The 25,461-nt window shown below is 40.9% G+C and overlaps 1 protein-coding gene across 1 annotated transcript in view; it reads right to left on the bottom strand.

The window, feature by feature from the left end:
- Positions 1-24,885, bottom strand: part of AP1S3 (adaptor related protein complex 1 subunit sigma 3) — a 71,041-nt gene extending 46,156 nt beyond the window's left edge. The window contains exon 1 of the mRNA XM_036756701.1: positions 24,738-24,885. Within this exon, the coding sequence (XP_036612596.1) occupies positions 24,738-24,740 (3 nt within the window). The 5' untranslated portion in view covers positions 24,741-24,885. The remainder of the gene's footprint in view (positions 1-24,737) is intronic.
- Positions 24,886-25,461: the final 576 nt, after the last annotated feature.

Raw genomic sequence — 25,461 nt, 5'->3', positions numbered from 1 at the left:
TTCTCCAGCTCATTTTACAGATGAGGAAAGTAAGGCGAACAGGGTTAAGCGACTTGTCCAGAGTCACACAACTAGTAAGTATCTGAGGCCACATTTGAACTCATGAAGACGAGTCTTCCTACTACAAGCCTGGCACTCTACCCACTGCACCACCAAGCTGCCTATGACTATGTACATACAAGACATATGAAGAGCAGTAATCTCAGAAGGAAGGTGCCAGTGAAGTTTTCAAGTACTTCTCGAAGGTTTGTAGTCTAGTATTCATTCGTAAAGATGGAATGTGTGACTTTACACATTGTACTACTGGAAACAGCCTCTTTTGTGTTTTCAGTATCCTACTTTTTGTCTCATTAAATTAAATTCAACAAACACTAATAAGTGCCTACTATCTGTGCCAAGCGCTGACGATATAAATAAGAAAAAGAGGCAGTCCCTGCCCTCAAGGGGCTTACACCAGGGTGGAAAGTGATGAAAATGGAGTTACCAGGAAGCTTGTGAGCCCTCTATAAAGGAAGGCTTTGCAAGGAGTTTAGGGCTCTGCCCTCCACTATAATGATTCATATCATGAGCCTATTACTGGGCACAGGCACTAACCATGGTAATCCTGTTGAAGACTTTAGCTTAAAAAGGTCAAGGTCCCCCAAAGCATCCTGGGCCATCCCCAGTTGTCCTGATCTTTATCTGGTCACTGGACCCAGATGGCTCCAGGAGGAAAGAGTGAGGCTGGTGACTTTGCACAGCCCTCTCTCACTTAAATCCAATTTACTTGCATGTCACTATCAACATCCTCTTTGAGAAAGAGGACAAACAGTAAGATAGGTTTCAATAAAAGGATTAAAAATGATAAGTCACAGTGATAAACAGAAGTATGCATAGTATGGTTTTACATATATTTATAAATCTGTGTCAAATGGTGGCCTTCCCTAGTATGGGGCAGGGGAGGGAAGGAGACAGTACAGAATTTAAAATGTAACAAAATTAAATTTTTTAAAAAATGATAAATCACTCAGCAAGCATTCTTGCTGAGTGCTAGATACTGGGGATACAAATGCAAAAGCAAGAGAGTACCTGCCGTCAAAAAGGTCACACTCTCCTGGGTTGATACAACCTGTTCTGAGATAAGTAAGTACAGGCTATGTAAAAAAATAAACAGAAACTTACTTCATAGGTTGGGGCATTAGTTAGTAGAGGAAACAGGAAAAGCCCCAGGTAAAAAGAGGCACTTGTTCTGGGTCTTAAAGGAAATTAGGATGGCTAAAAGGCAGAATTAGATGTATTCCTTCTCAGGAGTCACCTAATACTAATACTGAGTGTTCTTCAAGCTAGACACCTTATTTGAATGAAATTCTTATTATAAATAGAAGCTAAGCCTTTTTTCCAGACCAGAAAGGTCAAGTTTATGTTTATGGTGGTAGTTAGAGGATTTTTCAATTTACAAAACACTAAACTTTTTTTTTAACACTTTCATATGCATTCATTTAATACTTCCATCAAAACACTCTTTGAGTAAATTAAGAAATCCTCAGTTGTAGAAGGCTATCCCAGGTGAAAGAAAGAAAGCTGTAGCAAATCCTGCCAAGCTGGAAAGATTTCAAGCATCAGCCAGTGATGGACGGGGAGCATGAATGTGTCATCAAGGACCAGCCTAAAGCACTTAGCAGAGCTTCATGGTGATGAATTCTCCACCCTACTTCAGGCCCTCATGACCTCCCACTTGCACTATTTGAATGGCACTGCATCTAGCCTCTCCTCTTTCCCATTCATCCTCCACAGGGAACTACCACACCTGATAGGCTAAGGAGCAGCTCAGAGTAAGGATCCTGGACCCAAGAAGCTAGAGTGGCTCCCCGTTGCCTGTAGGATAAAATGACTCTTTTGTTTGGCATTTACAGCCCTTCCCAACTTGCCAGTAGCCTACCTTTCTAGGCTGACTATAGACACCCTTCCATCTCCAGTCTCCTTCCCGCCTTTGCAGGAGCTGTCCTCCATGCTTGGCAAACTCTGTCACTTCTCCTTGGCATTCCTACCTCCCTTTAAAACTCAGCTTCAGTGTCATCTCTTATATGAGGCCTTTCCTAACATGCTGCTGTAGCTCAGTCATTTTCAGACCTGTCTGACTTTTCGTGAACACGTTTGGGGTTTTCTTGGCAAAGATTCTCTAGCTGTCCTGATCTACATCTGGCCACTGGACCCAGATGGATCCAGAGAAGAAAGTGAGGCTGGTGACTTTGCACAGCCCTCCTCACTTAAATCCAATTCACTTGCCAAGTCCTGGCATCACCTTCCTGATGGCATGGTCCTCTTTGAGAATGAAAGACAGACAACAACAACTGCAGTGGTTTACCATTTCCTTCTCTAGCTCACTTTACAGATGAGGAAACTGAGGCAAACAAGATTAAGAGACTTGCCCAGATCATACAGTGTCCCAATTACTCTCTGTCAAAATTTTTATTTGTTTATTTAAATTTATTCCTACAAATATATTTTATAATTTTGCAATATTAAATATATTTGTATTTAAACTAATTTAAAATTATATTTATTTTTCATATCCTGTTATTTACTTGTCTGTGTACATATTGTTCCTCACCACTACACACACCCCAGCAGTATCATAAGCTCCTTGCAGAGAAGGACTTTGGCTTTCCTCTGTGTCCTAGAATCTACAAACATTAAGAGTTAGCAATGATGTAGTATTTTCAGGTTTACAAAACGTTTTACATACATCACCTCATCGATCCTCACAATAACTCTGAGAGGTAGCACAATTATTTTTGGTGGGGGAGAGGGGAAGACGGGGCAATTGGGGGTAGCACAATTATGATCCCAATTTTCTAGATAAAGAAACCGAGGCTGAAAGAAATTCAACACAGCTAAGTATCTGAGGTAGCATTCAAATTGAGGACTTCTCAACTCTGAGTCCAGGGCTATACCTACTATGCTAGCTAATACAGTACCTGGAACATAGTAGGTGTTTATAAATGCCTTTTTTAACTGAATTTTCAGCCACAGAAATGACAAGATCGCCTAAGGGGTAGAAAAGGTGTGTTCTACAATGGCAGCAGCAGGTATATCATTGCTGACAAGATCACAGCTTACTGGAAGGTAGGGAAAATGAAATTATACAGAGAATTATGTGTGATTTATTAAATCTGAAGTAATTTTTCTCTCGGAGGGGATAATTGATAACAATTGTGGGGGGAGGGGGGAATCATGGGAGGTGATGCTTCCTGAATCTTCCTGGAACAGAACTAGGGATTCCAGAGGCTCTGTCAAGAACCCCACCCTCAAAGATAAAGAGCAGCAATATATTTTAAATTAGCTCTGAGGCTGCCTTACATGATTAGGTCTCAGGAGGACATCAATAATTCAGAGAGCTCCCATTTTCCTCTCTGGCCTTTTTTAAATAGCTTAGAGATTGAAACACCCTGAAGGTAGGTAGAGAAAGGTAGCTCCCTCAAAGCTGGATGCTATCTTCAGCCTTGTCTGGCCATCCCTCCTCCTACTGCTTCAACATGTGACTAAGGAACATGGCAAGGATGCGATTTCACAGGACACATCTGCCTTAAATGTTGGCTACAAAATGTGTATACAAGAGGAGATTCCAGCCTAGCCTGGCTAAGATTTTTAAATGTATTATTTTCTGCTTGTGTCAACACAAAGCTAGCTAAATAAGGATTTTAAGATTTTATCATTTTTAACACTGGCTTCGAAAATACATATATATACACACACACACATATATACATGCATATTTAACATATATGCATGTATATGTGTGTGTGTATCTCAAAATAACCATTGGGCAACTAATAAATGAAAAGAAAGGGGTGGGGATTTTAAAATACTCAAGTAGAATGTAATCCCTCCTCCCCATATCCCACTTCAGGGTAAGGACACCGCATATCTGTCATCTGCCTGCCTACTTCAGTGCCTGGCACATAAGCTTAGTGAGTACTCATTAAATTGAATTGAATTTTACAGCTATTTTGGCGGTAATTTTTTGGGGGGGTGGGGATGGAAAGGTTGGGTGAAGATCATATCTGGGATTTCATCGGCTTAAGAAATTCCCAGTGAAGAAACTCCCTTTACCAACGCGGTACTCAACAACGTATAATCTTAAGAAAGTTGTCGTGGTCACACAGGCAATACACACGTCAGAGATGGATCTTGAACCTTGAACCTAGGCCTTCCTGTCCTGAAGGTGGGCTTTCTATCCACTACACCACGTTGCCCCATAATTGGCCACTGCAGATAAAATGTCTTTTTCCATCCCTCAATTGGCTGATCCAGTAAGGTCAGGCCAAGGCCCTCAGATGAGACCATCATGGTGCCCAGGGCTCTGGACTCCCTTTGAAGACCACTGACCTAAAGTACTGTAATAGCACCCTAACTGTTCTCCCTCCTTCTTGTGTAACTCCCCTTTCCAACCTGTTCTCCAAATAGAACAGATATTGCTATTAAAAAAAAAAAACCCACTACCACTTGCTGACTTTGGAAAGTTGCTTAACCTCTCTGGGCCTGTTTCCTCATCTGTAAAATGGGGGTGAGATGGGATTAGAGCATCTCCACTTCCTATCTATAGCATACTAAACACTGTCACTCTTCCATGCCAAAATCTTCAGTGGTTCTCTAATAACTCTAGGACAAAATACAAAATTCTCAGCTTGGCTTTTAAAAGCCCTACCAAACATGGACCCTATCTACCTTTCCCACTGCCATTTCATATGACTTCCCTTCACACTCATTCAATTCCTGTCAAATTGGCTTAATACCTGTCCCCTGCACGAGGGACTGTTTTCCCATGAACCCAAAGGTTGGATAACCCATCATCTTCTAACCAGACAGCTGGAGTTGGGGCAGTACATTGTGCAGGAATTCCATCTCAGGCCATGCAGGCAGGTACATGTCTACCTCTAACACAATGAGGCACTGTGGGAAGAGGGATGGAAATTACTGTACCCTCAGGATCTTTCCAGAAGAAGGAAAAGGCAAAAAAAAAAAAAAAAAAAAAAAAAAGGATAGGAGCAGGTCTGTCTGATCACTTCTGTGGGTGAGTACAAATGGATGGTTCCTCCCACTAAAGTACAAGGGAAGTGATTCATCTTTCTAGAAGCCCTCACCCTATGGAAAGCCAATCTCTAGTAATTCTCAACGGGTGGCTCCAAACCAACTAATATGGGGAGCAGCCTAAGTGACTGAGATTCAGCAGGAGAAGTCTCTAGTCCTTTCAACAGGGCCTCAGTGGGGACATCCAATGTCTACACAGAGATGACTCCTAAAGTTCTGAACAGAAGCCTGCCATTCTCATCAAGGTGATTAGGAGATCAAACCCTGATCAACCTCTTTCTTTATGTAAGATCTCACTGATTTCTTTTATATCCATTACCTTCATAGGAGAAGTACTCAACAAATGTTCCCCTCGACAAGATAATCCAGTATGTTTCTTTTACAAGTGCGCTTTGGGATGCTCTACGCTAAGAGCTAATGACTATGGAGACAACATATGTGGTAGGGAGCGTTCATACTTCCAACAGGAAGAGCTGGACAAGCACATCTCAGCATCAGATCCTGCTTCAATGAGAAGTTATAAAATAAACCTTCATTCCTAAGGCCTCATTTAATCAATGATCTTTTTCATTAAAATTAGATTTATGAGAGGCAGCTAGATGGGCCTGGAATCAGGAAGATCTGAGTTCAAATCCAGTCATTGACACTATTAGTTGTGAGACCCTGGGTAAGTCACTTAACTGCCCTCAGCCTCAGTTTTCTCATTTGTAAAATAGGGATAATAACAGCACCTACCTTCCAGGGTCATTATGAGTATAAAATGAGGTCATATTTGCAAACCTTAAAGCACTTATTAAAATGATAGCTATTATAATGCTTGCTATTATATGCCATAAGGTATCCAAATGGGTATAAAATATAGTTAAATACATTTGCATATTACTAGATCAATGCCTCCAAGGTAGGAATATTTTTAATTAAGGGGGAAAAAAACACACACACACTAAATATTCATCTTTTTTCTCTTTCTCTTGCACTTTCGGGACTTGCAGGCAGCTAAACCTTGCTATATATGCTGTCTCTTCTAATTGGAGTTGAGAATTCCTTAAGGACAGAAATTATTTATTCCCCTTTTCTATCTGTATCCCCAGCATTTAGTACAATGCTTGGCACTCAGTGAGGCATTTAAATGCTTTAACATTCTTTCTTAAATTTCTGGCCTCCAGCATACCCAAGCTGTGGATCAAGGAGAAGGGTAGGAGAGAGCATCAGTACAAGGGCCAATCATGAAAATAGTATATACCTTGAACTACGATAGTTATATTCATTTTTAATTGTTTTACTTATTTTTAGGATACTTATTTAGAAGTGGAATTCCACTATAACTTTGATTTGAGGTGGCAGACTAATGCCCATGTTAGAAGCCTTCCACATTATAAGGAGAGCAATCCTCTCCATAGGAGATGCATTGTATCGGCACTACTACATATGTGTACAGGGCTAATATATGATAGAACACAACTAAATTCATTTAGCTAGCCTCTTATCGTATACCCTACCTAAGCAAGTACAAGACCATGAAATCACCAAGACTGAGTCAGCCCATGTGTTAGACCAGAATCTAGGGCCTTTTACATGGCCACAGAATGGCTCACCTAGGCGCTTAGAACAGGTCCCTCTTGTCTCCATCTGGAAACAACGCTGATCAGTAAGTCATCATGGTATCGTTACTCATATAGTCTCAGCCACTTGTTAAATCTGAGAGGCCCAAACTCCAAATGAATGATACTTTTCATGCCCTTAAACCTTAGAAGGTTTAGAGGAAATGCACAAGGGAATGAAAATCAAAAGAAGAAGCCCCTCCTTCACCTATAATTGGCCCTAAGAGTTTTCATAACCTTTTGTCCACTTTCAAGCAGTGCTACTAAATGTACAATGCCAATGGGATATCTGATACAGAACATGGAGATCAAAGGCACTGGCCAGCCGGTCATTCCATGACAAGCATGATAAGAACCAGGAAGGAAGCTCTCCATCACTGCTTGTCTCTTAAGAGTTATCAAAGTCAGAATAACACAGGTTATGTTTTTTATCTTTAAAAGAAACCTGCCTTTTATCAGGCTCCTTCTTCCCTATATGATAATTTCTTTCAGGCCATGTACCTGCTGTCCTACATAAATTTCCATGATCAACTGGTAAGGTCTTTTTAAATCTTAGGACAGTTTCTTGCCATCTTCATATTTCATTTTATATAAGTGGAAAACACATTTATTTGAAAAATTTTGAGTTCTCACTCTGTGTAAGATACAGTGAGGAATGCAAAGATGCCTGAGACACAGTCCCTAATCCTCACAGAAAATAAACTATTCTTTTGGAAGTTTGGCAGCCAAGTGAAGGAAGGAAAAAGAGAAAACTCACAAGTTTCTAGGGAAATTAAGGGTCTTAAGGGCATGGAAACATAAGCACATTTGTAGGTAATTGTAACTGGAAAGTGAAATACTAAAGATAATGTAAAGAAAGGTGATATTAAAGAAATAAAATAAATAAAATAAAATAAAAGAAATAAAGAAGTAAAATCCCAAAAGAGGTAGAGAAGAATAAAACCAAGACCACAGACCAGGTGATAAAAAGTAAGTCTGGAACTATGTAATATACTGGACCCAAAAAGTGATGCTTAATGAATCAATGTTAGCCTAAAGAAAGGTTTATAGCAGAGTTTCACCATGACTATCAATGGCTTGGACAAAAGACAGAGATGGTCATGTCTGTCCTTCATTTTCAAAGAGGACCATGGCATCAGGGAAATGATGACGTGACTTGCAACTGACTTTGATTTGAGTGAGGGAGGCTGTGCAAGGTCACCAGCCTCACATTCTCCTCCAGAGCCATCTGGATCCAGCGACCAGATATTCATCAGGATACCTGAAGATGACCCAGGATGCAATGGGGGACCCTGGCCCTTTTAGGCTAAGGCAGTCACTTAGAGTGACGTGATGCCCATTCAGTGAATAGGCCTCTTTAAGAAATGAGTCAAGGGATGGCCCCTTTAATAAAAAACAAAAAAGGAAAAAAAATCAGTTTCTGATTGAAACTTCCCTGAGGGGAAGACCCTCAGGGTTGCTGTTCCAAAGAGAAACAGTCACCATTGACATTCACTCTGAGCCAGAGGGGCCCAAAAATGTTGACCTAATTTATGAAGGATCATGGGGGCATGGACAACACATTAAAGAACATAATGAGGATGCAAAAAGAGTTCATCAGGCTCTAGAATGATAGTGTCAACCAGAAATATTTTAACAATGGTTAGAACAGATCTGACAAGACGAAATGTGATAGGCATTAGTGTAAAGTCCCACACCTGAATTTACAAAGAAAAAAAAAAACAACCTCATGGGTCAAGGACAAAAGACATACAATTAGAAAATATTTTATAGTAAAAGACCTGGGAATTTTTGTGTACTATATGTAATGAGAAGCCTAGCATGAAACTGTCAAAAAGAAAAAACTAATACAAAGAAATAGAGTGTCCAGAATTAGGTACATCACTGGTCAGATGACATCTGTAGTTATGTTCTTCTAGTTTTGTAAGCCTGCTTGTTCTTTAGAAGTTTTCAGTCACATCTGACTCTTCCTGACCCCATTTGGCATTTTCTTGTCATAGATATTGGAATGGTTTGCCATTTCCTTCTCCAGCTCATTTTACAGATGAAGAAACTGAGGCAAACAGGTTTAAGTGACTTCCCTAGGGTCACACAGCTATTAGGTGTGTGAGGCCAGATTTGAATGCAGGAAAATGAGTCTTCCTGGCTCCAGCCCTGGCACTCTATCCACTTTGCCATCTAGCTGTTTCTAGGTCTGTAAACTACATCAGTCAGGACATTAACCAGCTGGAACACATACAAAAAGAGGGTACCCAAAATGATTAGGGAACTGGAAATCATGCCACAAGATGATCAGTTAAAGGAAGTAGGTGTGTTCATTTAAGGAATGCAAAGAGAGAGGAAGAGGAACACAAAAAGGGTGAGAGGGGTGGGAAGTGAAGACTTAGGGGCATAAACAGTCCCATTCATTTGGAATTTGGGCCTCTCAGATCTGGCCAAGTGCCTGAGACTATGTGAGTAACCATATCATGATGACTTACTGACCAGTCTTGTTTCCAGATGGAGACAAGGGGTACTATGTCCAGAAAAGCTAAGTGCCACTGTATCCTTGTTATATATCCTTAATGTATTAGGTCAAAGTAAATCTCTTCTTTTGTTAAATGCTCCAAAAAAAAAAAAACAAAACACGAAGTGGGTATGTTTAGCCTAGAGGAGAGATGGGCATCTGCAAATATCTGACTTCCAAGCATTCCCAATGAAAAGGCCAGAACTACAGAGAGAAACTCTGAAGTGCAAACATAGGAGTCAAAAGAAACATAAGGACCAAACAAAATAAAGTATTTAAATTCTAATTGGTGGGAGATAATACATATGTCTCTTCAGAACCCTATCATCATCATGGGTGATAGTCTAATTAGCCAGAAGGCCTGGTTTTGATTCTGTTATATCTTAATGATCTTGAAAAAGAATTGAGAGGGGAAGAAAAATATACTGAAGGAGAGATGGGAAGGGAAAAGAAGATAGGAGGAAATTATCTCACATAATTGAAAATGTGAGTAGATGTTTATACAAACAAGGAGAAAAGAGTAGGGGGAGAGGGTGACATGACACTTGCATCTCATTCTATCTGGTCAAAGGGAGGGAAGAATACACACAAAGGTGGGTATAGAAATATGTTTCACTGAAGTGTTCCAGTCTGGTGAAGCCTAAGGACTCCTCAGAATAATGTTTTGAAATGCACGAATACATCAGATTAAAAGGAAACCAATTATATTGAAATACAATAATCAAAATTTTTTAAAAGTTCACAGACCTGAGGCTAAGAACCCCTGAAAGCATTTAACTTTTATAAAACACACTTAAATCATAGTAAGCTTTTCAAACAAAAAAAATACAGAGATTTCTCCACAAGGACCAATGATAACAAACTTGGGGCGGGGGCAGTCTACAGCAAATTGCTGAATAGGGTTGACCGTATCTCTCTAAAAGACTCCTTCCCTACATTAGGATCCATTGTTTTGGTACTTGGAATTATAAAGTAATCTTATCTTATTACTCCAAATCTCTACATTTCTTGAAATTTAGGGTATTCCATGTTTTGGGAACAAAGGGAGGAATTTTTAAAAGGGCCCTTTAAGACAAATGAAATAAATTAAGAGTCATGGTAGAGTTTATTTTCAAGCATTTGCATTGATGGAGTAGAGCAATGGTGCAGATAATCCACAAATGAATGAATAATCAAAAAGTCATTGTGTAAATTTCCAGAAGAGGGCAGACTATTCACTATTCAAAGTGCCCACTCCATGCTCATTTTAATATTTTCGAAGATCATGGATTCCATGAGGGGAGCTGGGAGGAGGGGAGGGAAGGAGGGTGTTGCTGCTGACCCTCCACCAATTCAGCCTTCCATCCCTCTGCACTTCGGAAGCAGTTTTCTGGAATTGTCATACTACTAAAAGAATAACCACTTAGTGGCCCACCTCCCTGAGATGAGTCTCTTAGAATTTAAATAATCTCAGCTTTAGATGCATAATGGCCAATACTTGCTGCTAGGCCTACCCTTTCAGCAACTTGTTATCCCTTACACAATACTGCATCATGCCCATGGCTTCACATTGCCTTTACCTAGGCAGTCTCCATGCCTGGAATGCACTCCCCTGCTCAACTCTGCCCCTTAGACTTCCTTGTAGTTGCTGTGTCATTTTTTCCGTCATGTCTGACTCTTTGTGACCCTTTTTGGGGGTTTCTTGGCAAAGATACTAGAGTAGTTTGCCATTTCCTTCTCCGGCTCATTTCATGAATGAGAAAACAGGATTAAGTGACTTGCCCAGGGTCACTCGGCTGAGTGACCTGTCTGAGGCCAGATTTGAACTTTGGAAGATGAGTCTTCCTAATTATCTACTTCACCACCTAGCTGCCCCTGGAATCCCTAGCTTCCATCAAAGCTCCACTCCAGCATCATTTCTCCTAAGTCCTATAAATTCATCACTTCCTTATAGTAACCTTATAGTTACTTAGTATGTATTTTATATAATTTCTGTACGTGCATGTTTTTCTCTCACAGCTCCTTAAGAGCAAAAACAGGGTAGGCACTTAACTTCTGTTGTGCTCTCCACCAGTAGACAGAGAGGTGAGGTCCTCTGAGAGCACTGAGGCATTTAGAGTTTGTGATATTTTTTTTGGACATAGCGAAGGCAGGAATGTTTTGCTTGACTGTATATGTTTTTAATGGGTTTTTTGGAGTCGGTTTGTTTTTTTCCTCAATTCAGAGTCAGGGGAGGTAATAGGGAGAGAATTCTAAGATAAAAATAAAATCTAACTTTTAAATAAATCAATTTTTGTTGATTAATGAACTCCACTAGCATAGCATTATACTAAAAGTTCACTTCCACACCACAATCTTAAAGCAGAGCAGGATTTTAGTATGAAATTTTTGTAATTTCAATAAGACTCAGGGCCTGAACTACTTAACCAGAAGAAAAGCCTGATCCTAACAGTCTCTTTGTTCTCTTGTATCAACAAATCCAGATGGAGCATTTCTTGCTCTGTCCATGGCCATTAAGGGTGAAAACCTTGACCCCAGACACTATCTTGAATTATGTGACTTTTCCTTATCTTAATATTTTATGGGCATATACTATGTTGTGGAATGTTAATGGCCAATTAAACACAGAGATCCTGGGGTAGTAATTCCAATTGACACTCTGTCAACTATCTAATTTGTTGTATTTACAATCTATTCCATTAAGGAAAATCCTCTTCTTGTATCATGGTTAAACATACATGGGGGTCATAAAAATGAGGTAATATATATGTCAAATAAATAAATTGCATTTAAAAAATAAATAAAGAAAGAAAAAAAAATGAGGTAATACAGGCTTGCTAGCTCTGCTAAAATAATGTATATAAGTTTTCTCATTGCTTTGTTCAGGCAGCCAGAGTTTATACTCTGACTCCTTGTACCTACAAGTAAGCTAGCTCCGCTATGCTTTAAGGGAAAATAATAAACAACATGGATTTTTCTATCACCTAGCTCTGTTGTTTCCTTCAACCAAATTTTCAGGTTTAACATGAGGAAACTGAGGCAAACAGGGTTATGCGACTTGCCCAGGATCACACTGCTAGTAAATGCCTGAGGCTGGATTTGAATTCAGGAAGAGGAGTCTTCCCCATTCCAAAAGCACTGCATCCAGGAACAGGATTACTGTGAAAGGATGGCCAGTTACAGGCTCTCGGTGGTGTTAAGAATGTCATTCAGGAACAATTCTCCTTGCCACAATTTTAAATTTTAAAATCCAAAGACAGAAGAATTTAGTCAGATAATAAGAAGAATGGTGAGGATGAAAATGACTTTCTCATTCACCTCAGATTTTAGATACAAGGAAGCTTTGGGGGAAACTACTCAAAACTGATTAAGGGCATTATCCGCACGGGCACAATACTCCGTCCCAAGGTAACTTTCTCTTTGAAGACTGAAGGAGATCTAGAGGGACTGAAATGACGTCTGCAAGGTCACCCACAGATGCAAAGATGACTATAAGAAACAAGGAGGACCGCAGCTAGGTGGTGCAGTGAGTAGAGCACCGGCCCTGGAGTCAGAAGAACCTGAGTTCAAATCCGACCTCAGACCCTTGACACATGTACTAGCTGTGTGACCTTGGGCAAATCACTTAACCCCAATTGCCCTGCCCAAAAAAAAACAAAAAAAATACATTTAAAAAATTTTAAAAAAAAAGAAACAAGGAGGATGAAAACAGCTTTGTGAAAGAGATCTAGAAGAGATGAGTGTAGTAGAAGCTAACAAAAGGAACGGCAAACACAGTAAAGCCAAATACTATGAAATGCTGGGAAGTTCAAAAAGGACTCCAGACTATCCAAAATGAATAAATAGGAGTAGAGAGATATGATGAAAAATGAAGGGTCCATATATCACCCCACAAAAGGGTGAATAATTATAATACAATAAATTTATAGATCACTGTAAAGTTTGTTAATTGGCAGCTAGGTGGCATAGGGAATAGACTCCTGGGCTAGATGTGAGTTCAAATCCAGCTTCAGAAACTCTCTAAGCTGTGTGATCTTGGGCAAGTCACTTAACCTTTGCTTGCCTCTGGGGAAGAAAATAGCAAATCACTCCAGTACCTTTGCCAAGGAAACCCCACAGACAGAGATTCACAGGGTCATGGAGGATCAGACACTGAAAACAACAAGTCTGTTGAGAATGTCCACACAACAACCCCATAAGGAAGTTAGTGTAAGTGTTGGGACCATTGAGGCTGAGTAAACTGAGGCTCAGTGAGGTTAGATGACATGCCCAAGGTCTCTCAAATAGTGTTAGAGCGGGCATTTAAACTCCTGTATCCTCTGACTCCAAGCCCGGAGTTCTAACCACTCTTCTCTACTGCCTTTATTTAATAACAGACATTAGTAGCAGAAAATAACAAAAACAATGACAGAAAAATGGGGGGCTATAACTAATTCATGGCTATGACAAACTGTCCATCCGGGGAGTTGTTCCTCTTTAAGTATTGATCTTTTCTAACGTACCTTGGTCACTCAAGGAAAGAAGATAAGGACCAACCAAGATGATTTCACAGGAACATAGATTTAGAATTAGAAGAGGCTTTGAGATCATCTTGTCCACCACCACCCCCATTTTGGAGACAAAGAAAAGGAGACCAAAAAGAGATTAAATGATTTGCCCAAGGTCAAACAGTTAAGAATTCCAAAATCCAGCACTTATCCCACTCCTAGAGAACTAGAGTGTGTTCCTTTGGAGAAAGTTGCTACCCTTGTTTCTACTTAGGTTTCTAGGTCATACTGAGACAGATTTAACTTAACTAAAGTATAGGGTCAGAGTCTTTGACAAGTCTATTAAGCAACAAGATAGGAGGAATAAGCTTGAGATGAATCGATGCATTGCTTCATCTAGAGGAGACAAAGAATCTTAAGAGGGCTGGAGTAAGGGGAAGATCTAAGACTATGGTTTATCTGTGTGTAGAACTCCTCATATGGGAATGCCCTTCATCAATTCAAATCAACTGAAATCTAACTGTTATCTGGGGTTACTTAGAGTTTAAGTGATTTGCTAGTGGTCTCACAGCTAGTATCTATCAGACAAAAGTTGAATACAGTTCTTGAGTCCAAGGTTGGCCCTCTCTCCATTGAGTCACACTCACTACCTCTCAAAGTAGGTAAGTCTCAATGAAAGGAAATTTCTAGTCTGATACAACATGGTATCAGAGCTTTGCTCCCAAAGAGCAGTCTGTACATAGCCAACCGAGAAGAGAATTCAGGCTTCTCTGATTAGGGTCTGGGAGTATCCAGCAAGAGCTACAGGTGCACTGAATCGTGGAGAAAGGATACTAACTAGAAGAAAATGCTAGCCAATAAAAGGATAGCACATCAGTAGGTAAGAGGGTGACATGTAGCAGAAAGTCAAGCTGACTTCATTAAACATACCATAAAGATCCCAGGAACATACTAGAGAGTTCAGTGATACTAGCAAAGAGAATATCTTTGGGACTGTTAGTCTGAGTTCCTTGCTGTTGCTGTGTTCATTGGTTCTTCCAACAGAACTAAATGCCTTTTAGAAATCCGGAAATTTCAAAGTGGATATCTCATGTCCAAAACAAGATTCATTGTCTTACCACCCTCTCCCACCTCTTTTCCAAACTTCTCTACTGATTGCAAGAACATCAATATTCTGCTAGACACCCAGATTTGGAACTGTGGCATCAACCTCAACTTCTCACCGGAACTCGCCCCACAGATCCAATCAGTTGGCAAATCTGGGAATCTCAGTTTTCCATCAAGACTCAGCTCAAACTATCACTTACTTAAAGAATCTCTACCTAAGGCAAACCCTCCCAAAATTACCTTGTATATATTCTCTAGTCATATGAGCACAAGCAGTCTCCTCCATTAGAATCTAAGCCCCTTGAGGGCATGGATTGTTTGTCACATTTAGGACAGTCTCCCATAGAGTAAGTGCTAAATAAAAGCTCCTTGATGGATTCCTCCTTGACTGATTGCTCAGTAACTTCCTCAGCTAGTGTGCCCACAGCATCTAAGAAGCCAACCCTTGAGAGTTGTTCCCAGGATTCTGGGTAGGGTCAGACGCCAAGTGAACAATGCCGAAGCATGCCTAAAAACACAGGAATACTTGGCTGAAGGCTCAATGAATGTAGTGAAGCTGAGCTGGTAAAGAAGGGAACTGTGCAAGTATCTGAGCCCGTTAATAACAAGGATACCCCAGGGATGGAGTCAGGAGACTAGTGCCTATAAATGGGGAAGTGAGCACAGATACCCTCCCACCCCCTAGGGACATTACCATCCTCCTAAGTGCTTCTCCCAGGGAAGAGGAATGAGAACAGCAAGCTTTCAATAAGCTTCTATACTGTGTCAAACACTGTGTTAGGTGCTGGGGAAATAGACAAAAATGAGGAGTCCCTGGTCAGGGAGCTTATATTCTATATGGTAGGCAGGGGAGACTGCTGCTGAACAGAGACATACAAATGGAGCAGATGGATAAGAAGCCACAGTCTTGTCTGATCTTGTCTGATCAGAGGTAACCTCTCCTCTCATGTGTTTTTAAGCACATCATTCCTTTACGTTCTCTCTTTTCCATTCCTTAGCAGGCTTCAACCACTTTGTGGGTCCAAATATAATGTCATTCTACGTGTGTGTATATGTTCAGTTGTGTCCAACTCTTCATGACTCCATTTGGGGTTTTCTTGGCAAAAATACTGAAGTGGTTTGCTATTTTCTTCTCCAGCTCATTTTACAGATGAGGAAACTGAGGTAAATAGGGTTTAAATGTCTTGCCAGGGTCACACAGCTATTAGGTATCCAGAGGCCAGATTTGAATTCGGGAAGAGGAGTCTTCCTGACTCCAGGCCTAGCACTCTATCCACCTAGCTTCCCAGTCACTCTATTTAACATCTTTTCTTTGCTAATAATATTGCATGAGGGGAATGTTGTTTTTTTTTCCAATTCACTTTAATTCAACAAAAATTGATTAAGTACATATATTATGTTCAAGACCCATAATTTAAAGTTATTCAGTGACCTGGGTGTTTCCCACCCAAGGTGAAATGATTGGGAATAAGGATCATCAGTCATGGAACAAAATGGGTCAAATGGATTAACCAAAAGACCCAACTGGACATGAGTGGGAAGTTTTCAAAAGAAATACACCAAACCATCTGAAAATGCTCAAAATTACATTAAATTACCAAAAAAAGTGAGAGAGAAGTATAACTCAAAACAACATTGAGATTATCACCTTACACCATACAAATGCCCACCCAGCCCATGCTATATGGATACTTAAAGCTGATAAAGATAGTCAAAAACTATGTAGTCTACGAACTAGGCTATGGGAAAGCAAGCATGGAATCCACTGGTGGTGGAGCACAGCTGTCAGCTGTGAAAGGTCCAACCATCTTAATAAGCAATTCAGAATTACACAGTAAGATTTACAACATTCTTCATACCCTTTAACCCAGTGATCCCCAATGTGAGACTTATCTCCCCCTCCTCAGGAGTTTATAGATGGGGGGGGCAGGAATTGTACAAAAATATGCATAACAGCACTTTTTTTAATAACTTAGAAACCATGTGTCCACTACTAGGGAGTTGTGAGAAACGTGGTTTTGGGGATCACTGGACTTCCTAGGCAGGGCCAAAGTCCTGAAGAAGAACCCTGTGATAATCCCTAGGGAAGGCTGTACAGACCACAGGACTCCCAGAGGAAGACCAAGTGGTAGCCATCCCTTAATCTGTGGGGATCACAGGGCCTCCTAGGGGGCAGACCCTAAGGAAGACCCAAGTGATGGCCCCTTAGGATAGCAGTAAGATCACAAGGCTCCCAAGACAGGGCCGGAAGTCCCATGTGATGTCCCCTTAAGAAGGCCGTGCAGACCACAGGGTTCCCCAAGGGAATCCAGAGTGGTAGCCCTCTTAACACCGCAGTGGGGATCACAGGACACCCCAAGACAAGATCCAGGAGTAAGCCTGGTGAGCTTCCGCTGCCTGTTGCTTCCCTTCACTTGACCTTAGGAAAATCCATGTGATTTGCCCATTCACACCCAAAGAACTCAGGACCAGAGTGGGCAGAGGAAGGCATTTTATTACGCTCCCCGAGAGAGTGGGTGTAGTGCTCGCAGGAACACTCACACTGATACAGCTGCAGGAGCAGGGATGACCATTCCCTCCACTCCTGCTAGAGTCATGGTTAGTTTACAATCTTTGTTTTTTACATAGTTTTCCTAGGTTATACAGTTTATATAAATAGGATAATAAGGGTACAGAAGCAAAAGTGAAGTTAATTAGATTTTCCTTGTATTAAAGTATATTCTTTTACTTCCCCTACTTTCCCTCTGTAACATATGCAAATGATGCAAATCAGTAGGCCTGGATTCTTGACCAAGACCAGACCCTAGATAAGCTAGAACTGGTTCAAGTGGGTTTGGCCTATCTAATTCCCCAGACTGCCTTCTCAAAAAGCATGCACATGTGTACAAGCCTCTGACCTCTCACCTAACCGACCTTGAGGCCTGGTCTCTGCTAAAGCTGGGGTGGGGGAGGGTGGGGAAGCATACCTTTGGTTCTGTGGAAACAAAACTCCTCCTCCCATTTCTTACAGGAGTCACTGAATCAACAGTGATATATGAATGAAATAGAATATTAAATGTACTACAAGAAATCATGAATATGAAGAATTCAAAGAAAAATACAGGAAGACAAAGTAACACTGGATGACAAGATTTCAAAGAAGGAAGAGACTTCAGAGGACATCTTGCCCAACCCCTAATGAACAAGAATCCCTCCTACAACATCCTCAACAAGATCACGGAACCTTTTTGCTTAAAGACCTATAATAAGAGGGAACCCACTTCCTCTTAAGGCAATTCATTCCACTCCTAGAGAGTTCTAATCATTAGAAAGTTTCTCCTAACAAAATTGCCTCTTTGCAGTTTCTACCTACTGCTTCTGGTGCTACCCTCTGGGGCCAAAAAAGACCAGGTCTAACCCTTCTCTCATATGGTAGCCCTTCAAATCATAGAATAAGGCTATCCTGTCTTTCCTAATTCATCTCTTCTCCAGAATAACAGTGCTTCTACTGTCCTCATATGGCATGAACACAAAGCTCTTTACCAATTTGGTTGCCTATTGGATTCTGTCTAACTTATCAAAATCCTTTCTAGACTCAAAATCGAATTTGCTATCCATATTCAGAGAAAGAACTATGGAGTTTGAATGCAGATGGAAGCACACTATTTTCTCCCTTTTTTTTTTCCTTTCTCATGATTTTTCCCTTTTGTTCTGATTCTTTTTTCAAGTAAGACTAATGTGGAATGTCATCCTGGAAGTTTGGTTAAAAGAGGCAAACAGGCTAGGTGATATCTAAATTCATATTGTTTATTCCCTTAAAGCTAGCAGATACATGTATAAACAGAGTCAGAACATAAATTCTGACTGCCTGATAAAAGAATGAAAAATCTTTTATACATTTTAGAACAATCCCAACTCAGGATATCTGTCACTCAAATTTATGACTTCCATATGTGTTTAACCATACCATGAGAAAGGAAGTTTCTTAGCTGACTAAGTTTTAAATCCAATAAGACAAGACAATTGACAAAGTGTTTTCTCCTGTATAGCATATATCCATAAGAAAAGAAAACAGGAAAAGTCCCACTAATCAAGACAGTGACTGGTCCTAGGCATCCTGTCCTTTAGTGGTCAGCTTCATCTGGTCCACAGTTGCTGACACAGAAAAGTGCATTTTTAGTTCGTTCAAAAAGCATGTCTGGTTGATTAGTTCAGGCTTTGGCCCTTTACTAGGGTTCAGATGATCTTAAATGATTATCAGGAAATATGTTTAATATGACTGTACATGTATAGCCTATACCAGATGGCATGCCATCTTGGGGAAGTTGGAGGGGAGTGAGGGAGAAAAAAATTGGAACTCAAAATCTTATAAAAGTGAATGTCAAAAACCATCTTGGTACATGTAATCAGAAAAAAATAAAATACTACTAAGGAGAAAAAAAATCCTTTTTAAAAATGTGGCACCCAAAACTGAGCACAATACTGTCAGTCATAATCACTAGAGGTAATAGGGAACCGCTGACATTTACTAGGTTGGGAAGAGATACCAACAGATCTCTTATTAAGGAAAATTTACTTGAACAAATGTGTGGATCAAGTAGAGACAGAAAAGCAAAGATGTCAATTAGAAGCTTACTAGAATAGTCCAAGGGGTGATAAGAGTATGAACTAGGGGGTTGATCATGTGAGGGGGAAGAAGAGGACTGTGGAGTAGGTGCTAAATCAGTCTTTACTGACTGTGACTGTATTTAACAGAGGAAAACCTCTGCTCATATTTCCTGATCCCATTTCTGCTAGGCCCCCTCTCCAAATGAAAATTAATATATTCCAAAAAGTTGTGCTGCCACTTGATTCTTATCATGAGAATAGCCTGCCTGAGCAGCAACAAGGAAGCTGAAATTTTTTTTTCCTAACTCCAGGCCCAGCACTCTACCCACATAGATAAATAATTGGAAAAGGGGAGAGTATTTTAATAGTCAAAAGATCTTAGTATTATTTATTTATTATGAAAATAGTTTTGACTTTGTGGACCCTTTTAAAAGGTCTTGAGGGCCTCATGGGTCCCAGGACCACACCTTAAGAACTACTGATCCAAACTATATAGGGAATTGATTCAAATATATAACATTAGGTGCCATTCTTCAATAGATAAATGGTCAAAAGTTATGAAGTTTGCAAAAGGTGAATAGCAAACTATAAATGACCCAGAGAAGCAAGTTCCAAAAACAAAGGACATGTAAATTAAAACAACCTTGAAGTTTCATCTCACTCCTAGCAAAAAAGAAGAAAGCAGTCATTGCTGGAAAGACAATGGAAAGACAAGAACACGTATTCACTGATTGTAAGTGGAGCAGTAAAATAATCTAACCATTCTGAATTTCAATTTTCTATTTTGCAAGAAAGGAACTAAACTGTCCATACTTTTTGACCCAATGAGTCCAAAGACAGAAAAGACCTTATACCAAGATATTCAGAGCAACACTTTGTGATAGCAAAGAACTGGAAAGAAAGTGAGTATGCATTGACTGAGTAAGTGCTGAAGAGTAATTTTAAAATGTGTTGTTACCACGACTAATGTGAAAATAGGTTTAAGATGACTGTACATGACTGATATATACAGCCTATATCAGACTGCATGCTGTCTTGGGAAGGGGGCATTGGGGTGGGGGGGAATTTAGAACTCAAAACCTTACAAAAGTGAATGTTGAAAACTAAAAACAAATAAATTTTTAAAATGTGTTGTTACTGCGGTAAGGGATGATGAATAAAAGGGATGATGAATAAAAGGGATTTAGACAAATATAGGGTAAATCCAATGAACTAATGCAATTAAGTAAGCAGAACCAAGAGAACAATATACAGGTTGACTACAACAATGAAATTAACATATCATCAAAAAGAAATTAACTCAGAGTAATGGAAAAACCAAAGACCTAAAGAAGAAAGAATTATACCTTCTCCCTCACAGTAGAGAAGTAGGTAGGTTACAAGTAGGGCAGCATATTTATTTCACAATAGACAGGCATCCACACACATTATAACAATTATATTGTAATGTTATATTATAATAATATAATATATAAATCATCCAATGTAGAAACTTTGTTTCAACAATGATTCTACATTGGATGAGTTTTGCTCAACTGGTTTACTTTCTCACTATGGAAGGTTGGGAGGGCAGGAATAAGTATGATATAAAGACAACCCTAGAGGACATCTGAAATAAAATGTCAAAAAGAATGGATCCCCACAGACACACCCCAGCCTAGGGGAAGATGCAACCTATATGGTAGTTTACTGAGTCCATGGGGATAACCTCTTGCAACAGTGGAACATAAAAAAACAAAAATTGAAACACTGGAGCTTGGAAATATGTCAAAAGATACAGTCATTTGGGAATATTCAAAGGATTTTGTTTACTTATTTGTTGGTAGGAAGGCAGAGGTGATTAGGTTCACTTTTTTCCATCTTATTTCTCAATAAAACATTCTATGTGGCCAGAAAAAAATCAATGTCATAAATACAGTAGGGCAAATATTCAATTTTTAGAACATTTCCTAGGAATTCCCTAAGGAATGCTCCCAGCTGTTACTAAGATACCATATACAAATTGTTAACATTGCATAGCTCTGTACATGGAAATAAGCATAGTAACATGATATCAGATGTGAATATCAAAATGAAGGGTGTATACAAATCATTCCTGTGTTGATGTTTTTAGACCGGTGGGAAATGAACGCCAAAGGCCAGACTTCCCCTCTTGTCATGCGTCAGCCGAATACCACCAAGAGCAGAGGTCAGCTCCCTTCCCTGCCTCCCCATTCAGTATCACATTGAGTTTACTGGCAAATAGCCATTACCTGACATCAGAGAAAGAAGGAACTACTAGATTAATACTGCCTTGACCTTGAATTTAAACCATGATCTCTAAGTTGGGGCTGTGGATAAAGCCACAGAGGGTTAGAACTAACCTTCCAAGACTCCAAGAATGAAAGTCAGAAAGTATTTACTTACAACTTTTAAAGAAAATTTCAGAGAAATAGACCTACATAGGTAGCATGATTAAACGCACTCCAGGTAAACCCAAAGGCAACCAGCATAATAATTCAAGGTTATCTGGACATGAAAAAAATCATTTAGAGAACACTACCTCAGTATTCCACATATCAAACCTCACTTTTCCCTCATAAAGTAAAAATAACCCTTCCTCCACATTTTGGTAATGTACACTGTGGTTAAGATTTTGAAAATAAACTGAAGAGAGAAAATATCAACAGATTGATAGTCATGGTTTCTCCTGGCAACTATAACAGCATTTTCATGGAAGGTAGTAATTTTCCTACCTCAGAAACAAATTTGGAATAAAACTGAGTTACTGTCAATGTGGGAAATACAAATTACCCAGAGAGCAGGGCAGGAACACTGCTTAAAGTTAATATGGATTCTTATAAATAAAGGCACTCATGTTTAAATATGGGGATTTATATTTCATTAGATTCAAACCTTAAATGCCTTAAAAGAAACAATTCCCTCTCCTTTTTAGCACAGAAGTACCTTACTTTACATAAATCATATACAATATGAAAACTGGATTTCCAAACCTGAAGGATTTAACTATTCACTTTAAAAGGGATTCCCAATTGGTTTCTCTCCTGTGTTTATACAATGACTTTTTTTAAAAAAATTAATTTTCCTCAAACATTTCAAAAGTACACCTAGTGAATAATATACTCAGCCAAAAAGTGTTGAAGGTGTGGTGCAGAGTGCCAGGCCTGGAGTCAGGAAGACTCATCGTGGGTTCAAATCTAACCTTTGGATACTTACTAGCTGGGTGACCCTGGGCAAGTCACTTAAGCCTGTTTGTCTCAGTTTCCCCATCTGTAAAATGAGTTGGAGAAGGAAATGGCAAACCACTCCAACATCTTTGCCAAGAAAACCCAAAATGGAGTCACAAAGAGTCGGGCACACTTGAATCACAAAAAAATTGTTGCCCAAACCCATCAAACCTCGGCCTCCAAATGTTATATGTTCTTTAGGAGAAAGTGTGGTAGATAACAGAGTCCTGCATTTGGAGTCAGAAGGCTTGAGCGCAAATTTCTGCTCTGCTACTTATTACCTTTATGACCTTGGGCAAGTCACTCAAATCTCAGTAAACTTCAGTTTTGCCATTTGTAAAATGAGGACCTAGATGATCCCTAAAGTTTCTTTCACCTCAAAAGCCAATCTACAGGAAAGCTTGAAGTGCTTGGCAGGGAGGCCCAGAACTAGGGTTACTCTCCAAATAAAGCCTATCATTGAAAACCAGAGAAATTTCTGAGCTTGCTTCAAATTTGCTCCAATCTATACAAGCCAGGTACACATAACTCACGTTTGCAAGCTATCTGTGCCACTAGAAAGCTGATCAACATGATGTCAAATGACCACACTTTTGTTTAGAAACATAAACTATACACAGGTGACAGTAAATAACTTTGGCATTCTCCAAATAAGAAAGAAACGGAATGGAACTGAGACTTTTTGGTCAGGAGTAGACTAGCAAGAAGAATACCAGGGGAAAAAAAAAAGGCATTAGCCCACTAAGGTAGTCTCCCTGGAACTGAAGGACCTTTTTGGCAACGGGTGACTTTTTTGGACTAGTTTTTGTTGTTCAGTCATGTCCAAATCTTTTTGGACCAGAGCATGCCAATATTAGGCATGGGGTTTTCTTAGCAAAGACACTGGAGTGGTTTGCCATTTCTTTCTCCAGTGGACTGAGACAAAGAGAGGTTAAGTGACTTGCCCAGAGTGACAGAGCTAGTACGAGTCTGAGGTCGCACTTGAACTCAGGTCTTCCTGACTCCAGGCTCAACGATTTAAATACACCAACTGTGTAGCTTTTTAGCCTCCCTTAATCAGACCTCCATCAAGTAAGAAGGCTTCTGCAGTGACGCAGATTCCTTTTTCTACCAACTAAAATCAGCCTAAAGTCATTAAGATTCCCTTAAGTTATTCAAAAATTCAAAGCAGAGCTCTGAATTCAGCCAAGGAACAGATAAGGGACGGGAAGTCCCACCTCACATTCCAAGGGAAATTTAAGCAAGGTGGGGAAAAGCTACTTTATTATTTATATAGCCTAAGCCCAGGGGCAAAGCAAAGTCAAACTCCACCCCGAGTATCGGATAATTCACAAAACAGAGGAGACACTAGAAATAATGAAGCCTTCCACCAGAAAGTGACTTTCCTTTGGGCAGATAATCTTTCTTCCCAGGAGTCAAAAGTTATCTGTGGCAGAATCCGTCGTTCCCTTACATTCTTTACATACCCTCTTCCTGCATTACTCGCCCCAGCCCAACTTCTATTTTAATTGAACGGGCTTCCTTCAGCCCGCTACCTTCACCAGCTCTCCAGGAAGCTTACTCGATGATGGGGAAAGTTTGTCGGTTGCCACGCAAACCATCCCACTCAAACTCATTTCTCCATAGGTGTAAGATCCTAGGTACTAGAGCTGGAAGGAATCTCAGAAGCCATGCAGTTCAACTTCCATTTTACAAGTAAAGAAAAACCGTGCAGGGAAGTTGGGTGAGTAGTGCAATGTAACAAAAGTAGTAAGGATCAGAGCACAATTTGAACCCAGACCCACCGGGTGCAGAGCCAGTGTTCTTTGCTTTACCCTCTGGGGTCCTTCCCACTACTTTCAGTACCCTCCTGGAGGTACAACTTTTGCACCCAGGCCACGGCCCCTGACCTCCCGTCTGGGGCTGATGTCCCTGGGAGGCGGCCCCGGGGAAGCACACTCGCGCGACTGCCTCCCTCCGCAGGGACCCCAGGAGCGCCAAATGCTTCCCAGCGCGGGCGGAGCGCGAAGTAGGGGCCCGGGTCTCGAGCTCGCCTGGGCGCGCCTCCCCGCGCTGCGCTCGCTCTGCCCCGGCTGCGCGCTGCAGGTGCCTGGGGAGGGAGGCACCTTTCACCGCCGCGCTCCGCTCCACTGCCTGTGTCCCTTCCCTCTGGGAGAGCCGCCCGGTAACTTACCATGTTGGCAGGGACCAAGGCCGCCGCCCACCTCCCTGCCGGGGTCGGCCGGCCGAATTGCCAGACAGGAAGGGCCAGAAGCGGGACGCGCCGACGGCCGCCGCCCCTCCTGAAGCCGCGGGCTGCCGAGGTGACAGGTGAAGCCTTCTCAGACCATAATTGTTTCCCACAATGCCCTTAAACTGAAAGTTAGCAAACTCCTCCCCGCTCTACCTCTTCCCTTCCTCCGCCTCCTCCTCTTATTCCTTCTCCTCCCCCCTCTACCATCTCCACCTCCACGCCTCTGCCCCTGCCGGCTCTCCCTGCGCAGGTACCTGGGCTACCCGAAGCTGCAAATGGGGTAAGGCGGGGATGCACCTGCCCGCCCAGCTCTCTTGGAACTGCAGGATTAGGAGCGGGGCGAAATCGAACAGGTGGGAGGAATAGAGAGAGAGCCCTTTTGGCCTCCTGGGTACCAAGGCAGGGAGGACGGAGTGGGATCCCCTGGATCTGGGAATCAATCAACAGGTATTTACTATGTGCCAGGCCCCGTGCTACTTGCTAGAGTTTCGAAAAGAAAAACAAAAGGACAAGGGAGCCTGGAAAAGAACTCTGGTAGTAGGTCAGTCCTGGAGGCCTGGGAAGCCAGGAGGAGGAAATGAGCAGGGATTGCTTGCGGGGGTGGGGTGGGGGTGTAATCCAGTGAAAAGGATAGGAAATGGGATCAAGTGTGTATTAGGAAAAG

Source organism: Trichosurus vulpecula, chromosome 4 (genome assembly GCF_011100635.1).
Source record: "Trichosurus vulpecula isolate mTriVul1 chromosome 4, mTriVul1.pri, whole genome shotgun sequence".
Taxonomy (NCBI): Eukaryota; Metazoa; Chordata; class Mammalia; order Diprotodontia; family Phalangeridae; genus Trichosurus; species Trichosurus vulpecula.
Note: the sequence above shows the minus strand (reverse complement) of the source record. Positions and strands in the feature narration are given on the sequence as shown.